Source organism: Aquarana catesbeiana, linkage group LG13 (assembly GCF_042186555.1).
Source record: "Aquarana catesbeiana isolate 2022-GZ linkage group LG13, ASM4218655v1, whole genome shotgun sequence".
Lineage (NCBI taxonomy): Eukaryota > Metazoa > Chordata > Amphibia > Anura > Ranidae > Aquarana > Aquarana catesbeiana.
This window is the reverse complement of record NC_133336.1, coordinates 121,664,585-121,684,382: the sequence shown is the minus strand read 5'-3', so window position 1 is coordinate 121,684,382 and position 19,798 is coordinate 121,664,585. Positions and strand designations below refer to the sequence as shown.

Below are 19,798 nucleotides of genomic sequence, written 5' to 3'. Positions count from 1 at the left end.
CAAAAATTAGGGTGGAAGGTCAACCAGCAGAAGTCTTGCCTGGTACCCTCACAGAGCATACTTTTCCTGGGTTTTCTAATAGACTCTGTTGTCCTAAAGATTTTTCTTCCCTAAGAGAAGATTTTGAAAATTCTCTCTGTGCAGGCCTTCAAGCTGCTCCCTCAGACCTCCCTTCGGCGGATTATGCAGTTGCTGGCTCTGATGATTGCGGCCATTCCAGGGGTGCCTTGGACCCAATTGCACTCTAGACCCCTTCAGGCATTTCTTTTACTCCATTGGGATCGCAGGAAGGATTCTCTGGATCAGCTGGTAAAACTACCAGAAGGGAATTTTCTCGATCTCGCCTGGTGGGAGCAGCGAGAACATCTGCAGAGAGGGAAGGATTGGACACAACATTCCCCGGTCAAAATTACCACAGACGCCAGTCTGTGGGGTTGGGGTGCTCACTCACAGGACTGGCAAGCACAGGGAGCCTGGTTGCCAGAGGAAGCAGGTCGCTCCTCAAATTTCAGAGAACTTCTGGCTGTGAGGAAAGCACTTATATCTCTGGAAGAGATGGTCTATTCAAAAAACCTATTAATTTTTTCAGACAATGCCACAACAGTGGCGTACCGGAACAGGCAAGGGGGCACTCGCTCAGAATTGCTCTTGTCATTAACACAGCAGATTGTGTCCTGGGTGGAGATCTAGGTCACTTCAGTAAAGGCAGTCCACATCAAGGGGTCAGAAAATGTGCTGGCGGACTATTTGAGCAGGGTGAGCATCGGTTCCAGCGGTTGGGAACTACATCAAGGCACATTCCAGGAGGTGCTAATATGGGGTCTCCCCACAGTGGATCTTTTTGCCTCCAGTCTCAACAGAAAACTGCCAGCGTTCTTCTCTCTGGAGAGAGAGACACAGTCCTTGGGGACGGATGCTCTGTTCTTCCTGTGGGACTTCACTCTGGCTTATGCCTTCCCTCCTTTTCCCCTCTTACCCCTAGTGGTTCAGAAAATTATTCAGGACCGGGCAGAAGTTGTTCTGATTGCCCCCTGGTGGCCCAGGAGGAGTTGGTTCTCCTCTCTGAAGGCCCTATCTGTGTATCCTCCCTGGCCCCTACCAGTTTAGAAGGATCTGCTCCATCAGAGACCGGTGTTACATCCAAACCCTCAGACCTTCCATTTGACGGCCTGGAGGCTGAGCTGTGCATCCTACAGTTAAAGGGGTGTTCAGAGAGGGTTATTCAAACTATCCTGGACATCCGTAAGTTGGTCACGAGAAGAATCTATGGGAAAGTTTGGAAAACTTATTTCCTGGCAAAGAAAAGCTGGTTTAGATTCTTTTTCCACTCCCTGTATATTGGATTTTTTGCAGGGGGGAGTGGAAAAGGGGCTCTCTGTCAGCACCCTTAGGATTCAGATGCCCTATCTGCCCTATCTTTGTTTACAGAGAGAAGACTAGCGGAAGATCCCTTAGTCAAGAGGTTCCTTTCAGCCAGATCTAGACATGCTCCCAGGGTCATCAAACATGTTCCTCCCTGGGATCTGTCGTTGGTATTAAATGCACTAACAAGGGCTCCTTTTGAGCCTTTGCATGAGGCTTCACTGAAAATTTCTTTGAAGTTATCCTTCCTTTTGACTGTAACGTCAGGGAGAAGGATTTCTGATCTCAAGTCTCTTTCCTGTAAAGACCCCTTCCTGAGGATTCTAGAGGACAGGGTAGCGATTAGACCTGATCCTTTCTATTTACCAAAAGTTTCTTCCAACTTTCATAGGTCCCAGGAGATAGTCCTTCCTAGTTTCTGCACCTCTCCCAAAAATGCGGAAGAGGAAAGGTTTGATCTTTTAGACGTAAAGAGATGTCTTCTGCTTTATCTAGAAAAGACCAGTAGTTTTAGGAGTTCCTTCCAACTGTTGGTTTTGTTCAGTGGCCCCAAGAAAGGGTCCAAAGCATCTAAAAGTTCTATTGCTAGGTGGATTAGGGGAGCTATTTGTGAGGCATATAAAGCGTCAGGTCGCACCCCTCCTTCTAAAATTAGGGCCCATTCAACGAGATCCATGGCCACATCATGGGCAGAAAGAGCGGGGGCTTCATGGGAAGAAATCTCTAAAGCTGCCGTCTGGTCCTCCTCTCATGCATTTGTCAAACATTATAGAGTTCAGATGCTTTCCAGCCAGGACCTTTCCTTTGGTAGGAAAGTGCTTCAGGCTGTCGTCCCTCCCCAAGGTATAGAATCTTGCTTATCCTCTCAAGTAGCTGTCCTAGAAGGTGAGGGGGTAAAACCCCCATTATACTTACCGATAACGGTATTTCCAGGAACCTTCCAGGACAGTGTCTATATTCCCACCGCATTCTATTTTTTCACTGGTCGATCACGTTTACCTGGTGGTGGTGTGTTTTATGGTTTCTGTTTTTTTCCTCTGCCGAGTGCACCTTTGGTGGAGGTTACTTGATCTTCTAAACAACTGAGAGTCAAAGGAAAGGGAGGGGCCTTTTAAATTGTATCTGATTTGTGTTTTCTGTAGAGGGTGGAGCCAATCATCTCTCAAGTAGCTGTCCTGGAAGGTTCCTGGAAATACCGTTACTGGTAAGTCTAAGATCTCAGCCCCTTGCACTGCACCCCGCTCTTTGCGGGTCTGCTTGAACCATTCATTCACTGTCTCACACATCACTAGGCCTTTTGGAGTGGCCCTCCTAGGTGGAGATATCATCTCAGGCCATGCTGAGCTCACTTCTTAGCATCTCCTCCATGACTGGCTCTCACTCATTGCCATGGGATACCACTTCTGAGGATACCGCTGGTCACAATCATTTAGTAGGTGAGCTCCAGAATTCATCAACCTCCCGTCCAGCTTGGTTATTCCGCGAACATTATTGTGACAAGGGGCACTGGGCAACAGCATGTCCCCACTCACTACAACGCATGCAGCGCAGAGGCCTCCTTGCCTCATGCTGTGGCACCTTTGGGCTCAGGCTGCCAGGGACAACGTCCTCTTTCACTTCCCCTTTAACTGGGGGTGACATGATCAATTTACCTCAGGTCACAGCGATGTCACACTCAGACAAATTCTCTGGTGTGGCTGGGGCATGTGGTGAATTACCCTCTAGCCACAATAGTCGTTCACTTGCTTTAGCAATTGCTACCTTTTTCTGCTTTGACCGCTCCATCCCCCATCCTTGCACACAGCAACTTGTAACAGTTCTCAGCAGAGGGGAAAAAAAAAAAAAAAAAGTTTGATTCTTCTTTCACAGGTACACAACCTGCATGCAACAGTCGATCAAATAAACTTCTGCACAATGCTATTCACCTGGCTGCCACACACAGCTAGCAGTAGTTCCAGATGCGACACACCATGGAGCAAGGACCCGGATTCCACCGTCTACGTGCCCGCATTCGAGCACCATTTGTGGCATGGGGGATTGTCCAGCTCAAGTGGATAGATGCATTTTTGTGCAGGGAGTCAGACAGGCATGTATAGTTAAGGGCCTAGTAGCCCACATTTATTAAATGGAAAAAGCAAATGTCCATCCAGAAATCCCACGCAGGGGTTTAACTTCATTAAGCACTCATAAATGAAAACATACCAAGCCACCTGGTTCTCTCTTCCTCTGCTTGCTCTCAACAGAGTTGATTCTTTCCAGCCCCATGGACTCACTGGCTTCCATTATCTTCCTGACTCTCAAGGCTTGCCGGCCTTTCCCAGTCCCTGGGCAAAGAATCCCCCTTACACAGGCTAGTCTCCCACAGGGCAGACCACTCTCCAAACACAGGTTTGTCTTCACACAGCAGCAACAAATTGCTCACACTCCACCATCCTCCCCACTTCTGCTCTCACCAGCCCCTCATTATATGGGCTATGTGCAGCTGGGCACACACCCTGCTTGCTATCCTCAAGACCCGGACACAGGGTTGGAGATCCCGTCCCACCAATGACTCTCAGGAATCTCCAAACTACAGAATCCCATCCAGAAATAGCAAAACCTGGAGAAAACTGACAGAGCAGTTTTCTCCATTTAAACTCTACACTCTGTAGTCTTGCAGTCCGCAGATATGCAAACTCTGTGTCTCTTTTACCTCCAATTTCATAGGGACAGAGCCTCGCTCTGCCACACATATTATAACATTTTTAACATAACATTCCCTTTACTAGTATTCTTTTCATACCCAGAGCCCTGATCCTAGCAATCCAATTTATTTTTTTAGCTAGCAAAACGGCTGTCTTGCCGTCTTATAAATTCATGTTTGGTTGTTATTTTTCGGTCATTACCCTTGTTATGTTCTGTTATAAAACTTGAAGTACCGTAAAAAAAAAGTACTATTGCCCCTTGCAACCAGCCCAATGTTTGATTTCAGAAACCTGCATAGGGCAATTACTTTTTTATTTTCTCCATTTTAAAGGGGGGTTCCGGCCGTTTTTTTTTTTTTTTTTTAAGTCAGCAGCTACAAACACTGTAGCTGCTGACTTTTAATAAGGACACTTACTTGTCCAGTGAGCCCGCGATGTCGGCCCCCCGAGGCCAATCCATCCAACGGATCGGCCGGCTGCTCCTCCATCCTAAGGGAAACAGGCAGTGGAGCCTTGCGGCTTTACTGCCAGTTTCCTACTGCACATGTGCGAGCGGCACGGCGCTCTGTGAATGGCCCCCGTTGTTTCCTGGGACACACACATGTCCCAGAAGGCAACGGGGGCCACTCACCTTAGGAGGAGGAAGCGACGCGGAATAGGAAGAGGCAGATTAAGTAGACTGCCTAGCAACAGGGGTTTCAGGTAAGTTAAAAAAATTGGGTTTTTTTTAAATTTTTTTTTTTATTTCTTTATGAATGTTAATGCCATTTCCTTTTTTAGGGTGGACCTCCACTTTAAGAAACAAACACTGCTATGTATATGAACACTACTATATCTATGAACACTACTATGTCTATGAACACTACTATGTCTATGAACACTACTATGTCTTGCAGAATGCTACAGATATCTTATTTGTGTGGAATGACATGAATGAGCCCTCTGTGTTTGATGCTCCTGAGATGACCATGCCAAAAGATGCTGTACACCACCAGGGATGGGAACACAGGGATCTTCATAATCTCTACGGATTCTACCAGGTAAGCAAGGCAGTGCAAAGCAGGGGACTGATATACATTAGACCAACATACAACACTCTTAAAGAAACATGGAATAAAACGGTATTAAACCCAAAACCAAAAATTAAATATACTGCAGTTTAGCAATCATTAGATGTGGTGGCTGCATTTGTTTTCTTTTTTTAGGCTTTTTCCCCTCTGTTTTCACCTGGTGATCTGGCCAGTAACACACCTCCTGTATTAGAGGGCCTCTACTTTGGATGAAGGACAACAGGGACACCTTTGGACAGCAGCATTGTTAATCTGGAGGGGGTGTTAGATGTACTAGCAGATTTCGATACGCTAACAAATTGAAACCAAACTCCAGCTAATACTTTATAAGCAGCTACAGCAACAGTTATTTTCCTTTTGGGATAAAGGTTTTACACAAATAAATAAACTGTCAGTTGTAAATAGTTTGCCTCATCTCAGTAACTGCTACAGCTGCAAGAGAGCTTGTTCTTTTGAAAAACAACAGATTACCTGACCAGATCAGCAGGTGAAAATAAGCGAAAGAAAGCCTAAAAAAGAAAGCTAATACAGCCATCACACCTATGAATTGGTAAGTTGCAATATATTAAATGTTTCCCTTTGGGTTTAATACAGCTTTAGGCTGGCTTCACACTGATGCGAATTGGATGCAGTTTTCCCTGCATCCAATTCACATGACAGGATAGTGTGACCGGCTCTCAATGGAGCCAGTTCACGCACCTCCGGATGGCGGTGGTCTGAATTGCAGAAGGTTCCTGTGAGTCTTCTGGTCCAGGTTTCAGGTGTGAATTCAGCCAAAAATTCAGACCTGATTCGCACCTAAAACCCCTCTCTAAACTGCGGGCGCAGCAAGTGTGAACCCAGCCTTATATGGGACATGGGACAAAGGAAAAAGGTGCTGCTTGCTTACTAGTCAGATTACATTCTGCTTCTAGACGTGTGTTTCGTTACGTTTTTCGGATGAAAATGTTGTTGTCAGAGATTCGGATGTACCTGAATTTCCAAGTCACAATGGTAAGGAATTTCAGTGAATCCCAAAAAAATTATAACGAAATGAATAAACTAGTTCAAATTCGGAAAATTTGAACATTTATTTGTATTCAAAAAATTCAAAAATTAATTTGAAATGGAAACATATTGCAATAAATACAGTAAGGTATAAACGTGAAATAAGATGATGATGACAATAGAAAGGAATACAATAGCATAGAATAGAACGAATATAAACGTCTACCTAAATCCAAATCGATTAGAAGATAACGATTATACTAACTGAATCCGAATATACGAAACAAATTCAGAATATACAATACAAATTCTGAAAAACAAGTCATTTAACTTAACGAATATGACGAAACCAAATAATTATTAACTTAACAAATGGATCCGAAACTAAACAAATTTTTCCATCGTGCACATGTCTGACTGCGCCACTTTCCTGTAGTTTTGAGGTTGAAAGTTAGCAACTAATTGGTTCATTATTGCCAATAAATCCTAAAGACTTCATGTCTGTGGTATTTTCATTGCGCCACATGCCACAATGGCTAGTGTAAAGACAGGGCTTTTTGTTTAGGATAATAACCTCCCTCTCCTTTAACCTAAACATAGCTTAAAGTTGTAATTAAAGAGGAGTTACAGCCCCCCCCCCCCCAAACATTAAAAGTCAGCACCTACAAATACTGTAGCTGCTGACTTTTATTATTAGGTAACTTACCTATCCAGGCATCCAGCGGCGTCTTCACCTGAACCGCCATCTTGGCTAAGGGAAACCGGCTGTGCAATGCGTAAATTGCACTGCGCTCTGAATGGGTGGGAGCTGTATGGGGAAAGAGGGGGGTGCCGAACTTCCATCTCATTTTGCCGCAGTGAATTGAGCACGAAGTGGGAGAGGGTACCTGTAAAAACGCCCCCCCCCCCCCAAAGGAGGAGACAGACTAGTGGAGCTTCCCCTTTTGGGTGGCGCTCCGCTTTAAGTAACATATATTACCTACTTCCTGTATGAAAAGATACGTTTCCGGCATCCAGACAACGAACAAAATCAGTCAGTGACCTGTTAAAGTCATCCAGGGAATACTGTACTACAGTTGTTCTAAATTCTATTCAGTATTCTACTACAGTATGCTAAATGTACTGACCAGGCTGCAGCGTTACAATAAAGATTGCTAGCTTTGTCTGCACACATCTTAGTTGTCTTTTTTTTGACCCTCAGGTGCCAGATCCCAGGATAAAGCAATATCCAAATTTTGGCTCTTCCTGATAATGTCAACAGTTAGCCTATCCTCTCCTGCACATTCCTATGGGGCAGTAAGGCCAACAACTATCCTGATAGAGAGGTAGAACAGCTTGGGAGGGGGAGCAGCTAAACTCATTCAATTTCTGCAATGAGGAGCATAGGATGGATCTATGAAACATGCATACGGTAGTGCTTCCTGCATCACTAACTCAGGGCCATTCAGGACAGCCAGCCTGGGAATTTACCAAACATTACAGCTAGCTAAAAGACAGATAGCAGAAATAGGATGTGTGATTCTAGCAAAATGAAATGTCCGTTGCTGTATTCCTATTCCTATACTAGTCTACACAGCTTTGTTGATGATTTAGGTTGCCTCTAGATGTCAGATTACACTTTTCTGTGATCTTGTACTTTCCCATAACCCCTAAAGAGGAAGTAAACTTTCTCTGCTGACATTTACCTATAGGTAAGCCTATAATAAGGCTTACGTATAGGTAGTGTAAATATTTACTAAACGTGTACCGTGCAGGAGATATTTACATTACATGCAGCTAGTGACATCACTGGCATATGCGTTCTGAGGGAATGGCCACCAGTGCCGTTCCTTATGAGCCCTGTGCCGTAAACGGCGGCTCCCGCACGCATGCGCAGGGGAGACATCATCGCAGCTTCAGCCAGTCACAGAGCCAGAGCCCGCGAACTCGGAAACAAGACAGGTGAAAATGAAAGTGGCTGCATCGCTGACATCGCTGGAACAGCTTGAAGGTAAGTTTTGCATAATTTGCTAGTATGCGATGCATACTAGTACATTGTGACTTTACCTTGCAAGAAGAAAAAAAAAATCTTCCAGCAGTATACAACCCCTTTAAAGCAGAATTCTAGCTGTTTCTATCTAACTATATTATAAATGTAAATAGCTTCTAAAAATACTAGTTCCCTGGCCGTTTCTGGCTTCCGTGTTATGTCAATAACATAAAACACGTTTGTAGCAAGTGAAGTAAGAACTCCTGATTTGCAGACATTTACAGACTGCTGACTCAAAGTACAGTATGTTAAAACCATTGAATCCTTATTTCAAACAGGGAGCTAGTGTTTTAAGAAGGAGCGTTTTACAATGGAAGCCTGCACATTTTTCTAAATATAGGTTTGCTTAAACCATCATACCGTAACCATCTACAATAGCCATGTAGTCCTTGTCTTGATGTGTAGGAAGGCTATATAATATTTAGAATATAATTGTATTCACGGTATAAATGCATTAGAAAGCTCCAGTATTGTCTTTGGAATCCCACTTGACTATATCGAAACATTTGTAGGAATCCTTGTTCTGCGTATTGCTGAATCAGCAGTTCGAGCAAGTTGCTATTAGGTCTCTGGCGTGACAAGCCATACAGTATCTAATATTTAATTTTTTGTGCACTGTGTCTTTTTTTTTTACATTAAGTGCCATACAGGTTTAATAAGAATTTGCTAAAAAGGTCTGTATCCAATACAAACCAATAGCAGCTGCTATAGCTGCTAGCGAAAATCACTGTCTTCTTGCTCCGCAGGAGGGATTCCCTATTAGCACTGTCTGTGTTGATGGGGGACTAATGCAAATTTCTTTATTCCCACCATGTATGACCAGCCTAAGTCTGGCACTAGTATAATCCATTCCTGTCCTACAAACCTTCAATTGACTTGGAACTGCAGGGAGACAATAAAACAAGGTGAATATACCTTTTTATTAAATATTTTTTATTTTATTTTACCAGCTAAAGGATTCTGTAATTCTGTTTAGCCAGTCTAGGCACAGTTGCCAGACACCAGTTAGACTTTCCTTTATTTCTCACTTACTGTAGTTAGTGTCCATTACAAACTGCATGTCTATCTAGGACTAACCTGTCCACTGGGTGACAACACTGCTGTGCAATGTCAGTGTAGAACAAACAGTCTTGTCACTTTATTTAATCCCATCTGTAGGCAAAACTCAACCCCCTTTCCCCGCCCCACCTGTTTTTTCTTTTAAGACCTTCTGAAGCAAAGTTTTACTCACCGTTCACTCTTTCTGGGTGTGGGAGATCAGTAATCCCGCATTGCAGATGTTCCTGGCCCTTCCCCAATGGTCCCCTTTTGCTAATCACCAAGATACCTTTTCTGGATCCAGAGAGGACACCGCCACTGGACATTCAATGGGAAGCATCCATGTCATACAGGCAGTCAAGTGGACACCTAAAGGAGAACCCGTCTACTTTACACAGAAAAAATAGGAAAGACTCAGAACTTCACAAGACCACAGATTTACATTGGTAAAAAGGGCATTTTGTTTTTTGTTTTTTTAATAGCAGCAATTAGAAAGAGAGGGGTAGGGGTGTGTGTTTCTGGGGCCGGCAGCAGGCTGGAGTGGGGCTTTAAAGGAAGTGGAGAAATCTACTGTGTTAATATTAATGATAGACTGCACCTTATATTTATATATGTTTTTTCTCTTTCCAACACTTCCACATTAATTGACTCTGTATATTTCTCATCGTGCAGGCCCAGTGCTTTCAGTAGGTATACCACTGAATGAAAAACTGTCACCTACCTGACTGTGGAGCCCAAGATGACAAGGGTGGCCCCTTGCACAATCCCTGCCCAAGCACCCCTGGTAGTGGAAACAGGGACTACTAGGGTAGTGGAAGGGCGCAGGTGCCAGAAAGCTGTAGTAGTGAGCTGAAGCTTGGAGACAAAGGAGTCCTTACAGTGGTAGTATGGAGCCTGGTCTCTAGCCTTGTTCAGCAGCAGCCAGGTGCAGGGTCAGGATCAGGTTCAAGGTCAGGAACAGGCAGAAGTCGGTAACACCAAATCAGGAAGTGGAGACTTAGTCAGAAATCCAAGCCGAGGTCGGTAACACAAGCGAGCAGCAGACATAATAGGAAGGGGTGATCCAAGAGAGGGGTCAGACGTAGCCGGGTAAGGAACAAGGTTAGCGGACTTTCAAGAACCAGGAACACAGGAACCAGAGCTGAAGACAATCTAGCACTGAGGCCAGGCAGAGTCTCAGTTTAAATAGGCTGCTGGGCGCCACAATCTTAGTTACATACAGTATCTCACAAAAGTGAGTACACCCCTCACATTTTTGTAAATATTTTATTATATGTTTTCATGTGACAACACTGAAGAAATTACACTTTGCTACAATGTAAACTAGGGAGTGTACAGCTTGTATAACAGTGTAAATTTGCTGTCCCCTCAAAATAACTCAACACACAGCCAATAATGTCTAAACTGCTGGCAATAAAAGTGAGTACACCCCTAAGTGAAAATGTCCAAATTGGGCCCAATTAGCCATTTTCCCTCCCAGGTGTCATGTGACTCAGTGTTACAAGGTCTCGGGTGTGAATGGGGAGCAGGTGTGTTAAATTTGGTGTTATCGCTCTCACTCTCTCATACTGGTCACTGGAAGTTCAACATGGCACCTCATGGCAAAGAACTCTCTGAGGATCTGAAAAAAAGAATTGTTGCTCTACATAAAGATGGCCTAGGCTATAAGAAGTTTGCCAAGACCCTGAAACTGAACTGCAGCACGGTGGCCAAGACCATACAGTGGTTTAACAGGACAGGTTCCACTCAAAACAGGCCTCGCCATGGTCGACCAAAGAAGTTGAGTGCACGAGCTCAGCATCATATCCAGATGTTGTCTTTGGGAAATAGGCATATGAGTGCTGCCAGCATTGCTGCAGAGGTTGAAGGGGTGGGGGGTCAGCCTGTCAGTGCTCAGACCATACGCTGCACACTGCATCAACTTGGTCTGCATGGCTGTTGTCCCAGAAGGAAGTCTCTTCTAAAGATGATGCACAAGAAGGCCCGTAAACTTTTTGCTGAAGACAATCAGACTAAGGACATAGATTACTGGAACCATGTCCTGTGGTCTGATGAGACCAAGATAAAATTATTTGGTTCAGATGGTGTCAAGCACGTGTGGCAGCAACCAGGTAAGGAGTACAAAGACAAATGTGTCTTGACTACAGTCAAGCATGGTGGTGGAAATGTCATGGTCTGGGGCTGCATGAGTGCTGCCGGCACTGGGAAACTACAGTTCATTGAGGGAACCATGAATGTAATGTGACATACTGAAGAAGAGCATTACCCCCCCTTCGGAGACTGGTGCCGCAGGCCAGTATTCCAACATGATAATGACCCCAAACACACCTCCAAGATGACCACTGGCTTGCTGAGGGTAAAGGTGATCGACTGGCCAAGCATGTCTCCAGACCTAAACCCTATTGAGCATCTGTGGGGCATCCTTAAATGGAAGGTGGAGGAGCGCAAGGTCTCTAACATCCACCAGCTCCATGATGTTGTCATGGAGAAGTGGAAGAGGACTCCAGGGGCAACCTGTGAAGCTCTGGTGAACTCCAAGCCCAAGAAGGTTAAGACATTGCTGGAAAAAATTGCCTTAAACAAAAAAAATTGACACTTTGCGCCCAATCTGGACATATTCACTTAGGGGTGTACTCACTTTTGTTGCCAGCGGTTTAGACATAATGGCTGTGTGTTGAGTTATTTTGAGGGGACAGCAAATTTACACTGTTATACAAGCTGTACACTCACTACTTTACATTTCTTCAGTGTTGCCACATGAAAAGATATAATAAAATATTTACAAAAATGTGAGGGGTGTACTCACTTTTGTGAGATACTGTAGTTAGTCAGTTTGAAAAAAGACACAAGTCCATCTAGTTCAACCAAGGGAAAAAACAAACAAACAAACCCATACACACAATCCTATACCCATAGTTGATGGGAGGCAAGGCAAAAAAACCCCAGCAAAGCGTGATCCAATTTGCTTCAGCAGGACAAAAAAAATCCTTCTTGATCCCCTGAGAGGCAATCAGATATTCTCTGGATCAACTTTACCTATAAAATGTTAGTATCTAGTTATATTATGCACTTTTAGGAAAGAATCCAGGCCTTTTTTAAAGCAAGCTACTGAGCTAGCCAGAACCATCTCTTGGGAGTCTATTCCACATTTTCACAGCTCTTATAGGGCGTACACACGGTCGGACTTTGTTCGGACATTCCGACAACAAAATCCTAGGATTTTTTCCGACGGATGTTGGCTCAAACTTGTCTTGCATACACACGGTCACACAAAGTTGTCGGAAAATCCGATCTTTCTGAACGCGGTGACGTAAAACACATACGTCGGGACTATAAATGGGGCAGTGGCCAATAGCTTTCATCTCTTTATTTATTCTGAGCATGCGTGGCACTTTGTCCGTCGGATTTGTGTACACACGATCGGAATTTCCGACAACGGATTTTGTTGTCGGAAAATTTTATCTCCTGCTGTCCAACTTTGTGTGTCGGAAAATCCGATGGAAAATGTCCGATGGAGCCCACACACGGTCGGAATTTCCGACAACACGCTCCGATCAGACATTTTCCATCGGAAAATCCGACCGTGTGTACGGGGCATTACTGTGAAGAAACCACTCTGTATTTGGAGATTAAGTCTGTTTTCCTCCAGATGTAAAGAGTGCCCCTTTTTGTCCTCTGTGATGACCCTACAGTGAATAACTCAACACCAAGTTCACCATATGGACCACTTATGTATTTATACATGTTGATTATATCCCTCCTTAATCTCCTCTTCTCAAGAGAGAATAAATTCAGTTCCTCTAATCTATCCTCATAGCTGAGCTCCTCCATGCCTCTTATCAGTTTGGTTGCCCTTCTCTGCACTTTCTTCAGTTCCCCAAAATCCTTTTTGTGAACTGGTGCCTAAAACTGAACTGCATATTCTAGATGAGGTCTTACTAATGATTTGTAGGCTGCCACCTCTGATCTTGCCACCCCCACGTCTTCACTCAACTTGGAAAATCTGTTTGGATGCTTAAACCCAGGGCTGACCTTCCTTTTCTGTGAGCCCCTACCACAACCTCTGCCTACAGTAACCCATCTTCCTACCTCATAATCCTGACTTACCCCTCCACATCAATCCTACTAACCATATGCTCCGTGAGCAGAGGACCCCTTTCAAGGTTGTCAGTTCTGTCCAGAGTTGCAACTTGCTGCTCCAGATCTCAAATGTGAGCTTTTAGAAGGGCAACCCGCTCACATCTGTCGCAGCGGTATCCATCCCGGAGCTGCTGCTCCATTGTTGTATACATGCGGCACACTGTGCACTGCACAAAATCTTCGATCTTGCTAGCACACATTATCCCAGTTACAATAAGGTGTTTAAAAAGCTAAAAGGAAAGACCCCAAAGAACCTAAAAATGCAAACACAGAAATCACCAGCAGTCAAAAGCAAAACTGTTTTTCACTCTGCGCTCAAATTTCACACTGTACAGATTCCAACCAGCAAAATGTGGCCTGTGGATGCATGCGCACGCCTACGTGTATACACACATGCCTGCATGTATGCACCATTGCTGTTTTGCGTGTGCATTCTAGTCCTTACTCATCTTGTTAAGCTTCTTTGCTCATGATTCTGCACATGTGCATATAGATGAGAACCTGCTGCATGGGAATGAGCACCTGCTGCATGAGATCCCTGACAAAAATGTAATGAAGCACTCTACTTGCTCAAACTTGAGTTTGTTCTCACTATGTGCAAAATGTTTTGTGAACAATACCCTTGACAAGGGTTAAAAGGGGTAAAGTTCCTGAAATGTGTTGTGAGCGTAAATTACTAACAAACTGATCTAAGCCATCAGTTTGCCTCCTCTTTTGTTTTTATTTCCATGTCTGCAGTCACATTAGTGTGAGGAAAACGAAGCCATTAATGCTCATCTCTTGTTATTGCCAGCTGTCTCTTTCATGCTTTATATACCTATTAGTGTTCCACAAGCTTTTCTATTAAGCTTTTTAGATCGATTTTAATTGACTTAAAAGAAGACGTTATTCCTCACTTCATGAACTTCATCAGTAGCGCTTCAGTGTAGTTTGCTCATTATCCCGCAACTATAAAAGAGCACTCATAACACATGACAGCATTCTGTCTGCTTTATGAACGTCTGCTGAATATTTGTATGTCTTCATGGGACATTACCAAGCCAGCCACACAATCGGACATTGATCGGACATTCCGACCACAAAATCAGTCTGATTTTTTCCGACGGATTTTGAGCCAAATTTGTCTTGCATACACACGGTTGCACAAAGTTGTCGGAAAATTCGATCGCTCTGAACGCGGTGACGTAAAACACGTACGTCGGGACTATAAACGGGGCAGTAGCCAATAGCTTTCGTCTCTTAATTTATTCTGAGCATGCGTGGCACTTTGTGCGTCGGATTTGTGTACACACAATCGGAATTTAACCGATCGCATTTTGTTGTCGGAAAATTTTGTGTGTCAGAAATTCCGACGGAAAAAGTCCGATGGACCCCACACATGATTGGAATTTCCGACAACACAATTCAATCGCACTTTTTCCGTCGGAAAATCCGACCGTGTGTACAGGGCATTAGTGTTACAATGTTTTTTTAACTAAAGTTTTATGTACTAATAGCTGTATGATTCATTTTCATTTTTGTAAATGTGCTAAAGCCTGTGTGATTCCTAATGGTGACAGTGACACATTAATCCAATTGGCATCATGAGCCAAACGAAATAGGGAAGCCGTCATAAAACAACAGGAGGAGGAACTAAAACAGCTGATAGCAGAACAATGTACATTGCCACATGTTGATCTCAGACAGAAAATAGATATTAAATTTAAGTTTAAATTTAAGTCTTAGGCTCAATTCACACATAGACAATTTGAATCACAGGCAGAATCGCCGCAAAACACGGGACTCGTTTGCAATAATATTACTTCTTAATGGCACCTCAATTGTGGTGTGATTTTGGCTGGAAAAATCAGGCTGAAATCACGGCAAATTGCAATGCGCAACGCTTTTGGTCAAACGAAGCTCCTGCTCCTTTTTGAGCGACAAGCTTCGTGCGTTGCGATTTTGCCATGATTACAGCGCGATTTATTGCGGCAAAAACGCATCGCGGTTGGAGTGCCATTAGGAAGCAACGGCATCGCAAATGCGTCCCACATTTTTGCCGCAATTTTGAATTGCGGGCAGAATCACTGTGATTCCACCCGCGATTCAAAACGCCTAGGTGGGAATGGAACATTACCACCAAAGCTGAGAAACACATCCGATGGTCCAGACATCGCTATTACACCACCATGTTATTGGCTAGAAAACATACTCCTAGGAGTTACAACCCGGCCCTGCTTAAATTCCACTTGCAAAACGGTCACCCAACCCAAAATACACAACTTATGTTACGTGAATTCTTTCATTTTTACTTTAAACCCTACGCTAACCTGGAGACTTTCTCAGCAACACGGGTGGACAGTTTTTTCCAAGATATTCCATCACCCAAACTGAAGAGAGCCCATATGGAATTAATGGAAAGTGAATTCATTGAACATAAAATAAAAGCAGCAATCAAAAGCCTTAACCCATCCAAGGCATCAGGCTCAGATGTCTTCTCTGGACATTATTACAGGAAGTATCTGGAAATTCTGTCCCCCCATTTATGTTTATTCTTAAATTTTACAGACCAGCCAACACTGTCCCCCCCTGAAAATAAAGCATTTATACATGTTATACCAAAACCCGGGGAAAGACTGTACGAACTACACGCTCATCTCTCTCATAAATGTGGACCTAAAAATTATGAGCAAAATACTACTTACCAGGCTAAATACCTTTTTATCCTGCTATATACACCTAGATCATGTGGGCTTTGCCCCATGTAGACATGCTCCTGTTCAAACGAGGTGAATAACAGACATTGTCTCCACTATCCATACTAATTGGGATGGGAAGAGAGACCGAGGGTGTATGCTACTTTCGTTGGATTTACCCAAAGCCTTTGACTCCTTGTCGCGGGATTCTCTTTTTTATGTCCTCAATCGGCATGGGCTTGGTCCAAGATTCTCGCCAATATTGCTGATGTTAAATAGCGATCCTACAGCATCCTTGCTGGTAAAGAGATATCATCCCCAAACACTCAGCATTCATGGGGCACTCATCAAGGCTGCCCCATCAGGCCCTGGATTTGAACCTGGAACCTCTGCTGGGTCAGGCAATGTCTCTTCTTGCTGACCTACCTGGAATGCTGAACAGTTCCTGGGACAATTCCTTGATAATCTTGTCTTGAACCTTGTTTGTCTTGACCCTGAACTCTTTGCTCCTCCCATGAACATTCTCATTTAAGCCATTTCTCTGCACTTCCTGTTTGCCAGATTATTGTGCTCTTTGCAGCCAGTGTCTTCCCTGCTGCCATCCATATTTTGCTGGCACTCATTATCGACCACTGGCTTGTTCCTCGACTACGCTTCTGCCTGATCCCAACCTACAACTACCTGGTTTCGACCCTCGGCTTGTTACTCAACTACGCTTCTGTTTGATCCCTACCTGCTTATCCGCTACTGGACCCCGCCTTGCTCTCCTCCTGTTGGGGAGATCCTGATGACAGCAACCTGGTACTAACACACAGCAAAATCCACCTCCACCATCAGGAGCTCTGGTGAACACCAGTTAGTACTCCGCACCTCAGGTGAGCCCGCGTCATTCACCAGGGTGACTACCAGTGTACCTATCCTCCTGTTTGGTGGTAGTTCCACTACTGCTATAGCACCTGGTCTTTGAGCCTGACCCCTGATGGTGACACCCTCTCTCTCCAATACTATTTATTTTAGCCCTTGAACCCCTGGCTATCAAACTCAGAAATAAAGTAGATCTAAAAGGAATATACTGCATTGACTGCAAACATAAGTGCACATAGTTTGCAGATGACATTTTGATATGCTGCTTTCCTCCCACATTACATCCATCCCCAACTTGCAATCTTTCTCGCTAATCTCAGGCCTCAAGGTAAATAATACCAAATCCCAGGCCTTAAACCTATCTCAAGATGACCATATAAGGTAGACCATATAGTCCATGCTCTTAAACAAACTATCCTCCCTTCTACACAAAACTTTCAGAAGATCTTGACAGATGGAAAGTCAACCCTCCCTCATGGTTCGGCAGGTTGCACTCTATTAAAATGAACGTACTTTCAAGGATACTGTACCTGTTCAGAACTATTCCAGTAGTTACAGTGTACAGGTGTCTGAGCTTAAAGTAATACTAATGCCGTGTACACACGGTCGGACTTTTCGTCTACAAAAGTCCGACGGACGCCGACGGACCAAATACGGCGGACAATCCGATCGTGTGTGGGCTTCCCCGGACTTTCAGCGGACTTTTCCAGCCGCAAATCTGACGGACTTTAGATTTGAAACATGCTTCAAATCTTTACGTCGTAACTCCGCCGGACCCAGAAATCCGCTCGTCTGTATGCTAGTCCGACGGAAAAAAACCCACGCTAGGGCAGCTATTGGCTACTGGCTATCAACTTCCTTATTTTAGTCTGGTGTACGTCATCACGTACAAATCCGTCGGACTTTTGTGTGATCGTATGTAGGCAAGTCCGTTCGTTAGAAAGTCCGCCGCAAGTCTGCCAAAAGTCCGTCGAAAGTCTGTCGGATGGGCTGTCGGACTTTTGTAGCCGAAAAGTCCGACCGTGTGTACGCGGCATAAAGCTTTGTTTTTTTTTTCTAAAATAACAAACATGTTATACTTAGTTGCTCTGTGCAGTGGTTTTGCACACAGCAGCCCTAATCCTCTTCTTTTCAGGTCCCCCGCCAGCACTCCTGGCTCCTCCCCCTTGAGCAGTGCCCCCAGAGAAAGCTGCTTGCTCTAAGGACACCGCTGCATGCTCTCTCCCCAGCCGCTGCTCTATGCGTCCATAAAAGACAGAGCCATGGCTCGGTCCCACCACCACACCCCCGCTCTCCTCATTGGCCCATTGGCTATTGCCCTGTACACACGGTCGGACATTGATCGGACATTCCGACAACAAAATCCTAGGATTTTTTCCGACGGATGTTGGCTCAAACTTGTCTTGCATACACACGGTCACACAAAGTTGTCGGAAAATCCGATCATTCTGAACGCGGTGACGTAAAACACGTACGTCAGGACTATAAACGGGGCAGTAGCCAATAGCTTTCATCTCTTTATTTATTCTGAGCATGCGTGGCACTTTGTGTGTCAGATTTTGCTGTCGGAAAATTTTATAGCCTGCTCTCAAACTTTGTGTGTCGGAAAATCCGATGGAAAATGTGTGATGGAGCCTACACACGGTCGGAATTTCCGACAACAAGGTCCTATCACACATTTTCCGTTGGAAAATCCGCCTGTGTGTACAGGGCATAAGATTGACAGCAGTGGGAGCCAATGCTCCAGGAGGGCGTCCAGCTAAAGCTATCATGAACATTGCTGGATCAGAGGGGGCTCAGGTAAGGATTTGGGGGGAGCTGCACACAGAAGGTTTTTTACCTTCATACATAGAATGCATGAAGATAAAGAAACCTTCAGCCTTTAGAACCACTTTAAGGCCTTCCAAAAGTGGTTGTTCGATTTTGTATGGGGAGACAAGAGACCCAGGGTGAATGGATGCACGCTTTCTACTCCTAAATTATGTGGCTGTTTGGGAGTTCCAGAACTGGTTAAATATTATGCCACAGGGCTGGCCCAGCTTACAAGATATCACACCAAACACTCGTATCCTATATGGATGACACTAGAATCATCTGTCTTTAGATCCAGATTGATTGATCATTTGATGTGGCTATCATCCAGGGACAAACCTGCAATTTTGTGCCCATCCCTATCCCTCTCTTTTAATATATGAGACAGACTGTCTGCTGTGTACAAATGTATATCTCCTCATTGCCCCCTGGCACCATGACTTCAAAATCCAGCTTTCATCTTGGGTCTCACTCCGCACGCATTTTGCTGATGGACCAACAAAGTTTCCTTTGAATAACTGACTTTTGTGATCAGAGAGGTATTATGACTAAGCAATTTTTGCATGAAAACATTGCTTACCACAGACAGACTTCTTTTATTATGCTCAGATAGCAAATTTTTTATCCTCTTTGAAAAATGCCGCTAATTTAATGCCAATGACGTCTATATCTTTGTACTCAGACTCACGGGTCATATCTTTGAAATGTCTCTGGATCACTCATAAACACCTTGATAATAGAAGCCAGCTATAAGGTGATGTTACAATGGTACATGGTTTCTACCAAGGTGGCTTCATATGTCCCGAGTGCCTCTCCCCTTTACAGTTGGGGTTGTGGGCACGAGGGAACAGCTTTTTATGTTTGCAGTGCCCAAAAGTGTGACGCTTTTGGATTTGCCTCTATAACTTTTTAGATTCTCTCACTCATGTAAACCTCTGAAAGTCCCTCTGACAGGCACTTTTATGTTATCCAGTGGAGGAGGCCCCAAGACAATACAATGAAATTGATTGCCTCTAGATTTGAGGCCGCAAAATATCAATAGCCAGATCCTGGAGGACACTCACAATTTCCTTTGAATTGGTGAAGGCCAAATTAACATGGATTATGGTCAATGAATGTTTTTCTGCTATCCTAACG

General features: G+C 44.2%; 1 protein-coding gene across 4 annotated transcripts in view; it reads left to right on the top strand.

Moving 5' to 3' along the window:
- Positions 1-19,798, top strand: part of GANC (glucosidase alpha, neutral C) — a 215,483-nt gene that overhangs the window by 112,002 nt on the left and 83,683 nt on the right. For all 4 annotated transcript variants that reach the window (XM_073609527.1, XM_073609525.1, XM_073609528.1 and 1 more), the window contains one exon: positions 4,943-5,086. In XM_073609527.1, coding sequence (XP_073465628.1) covers positions 4,943-5,086 — 144 coding nt within the window. The remainder of the gene's footprint in view (positions 1-4,942; positions 5,087-19,798) is intronic.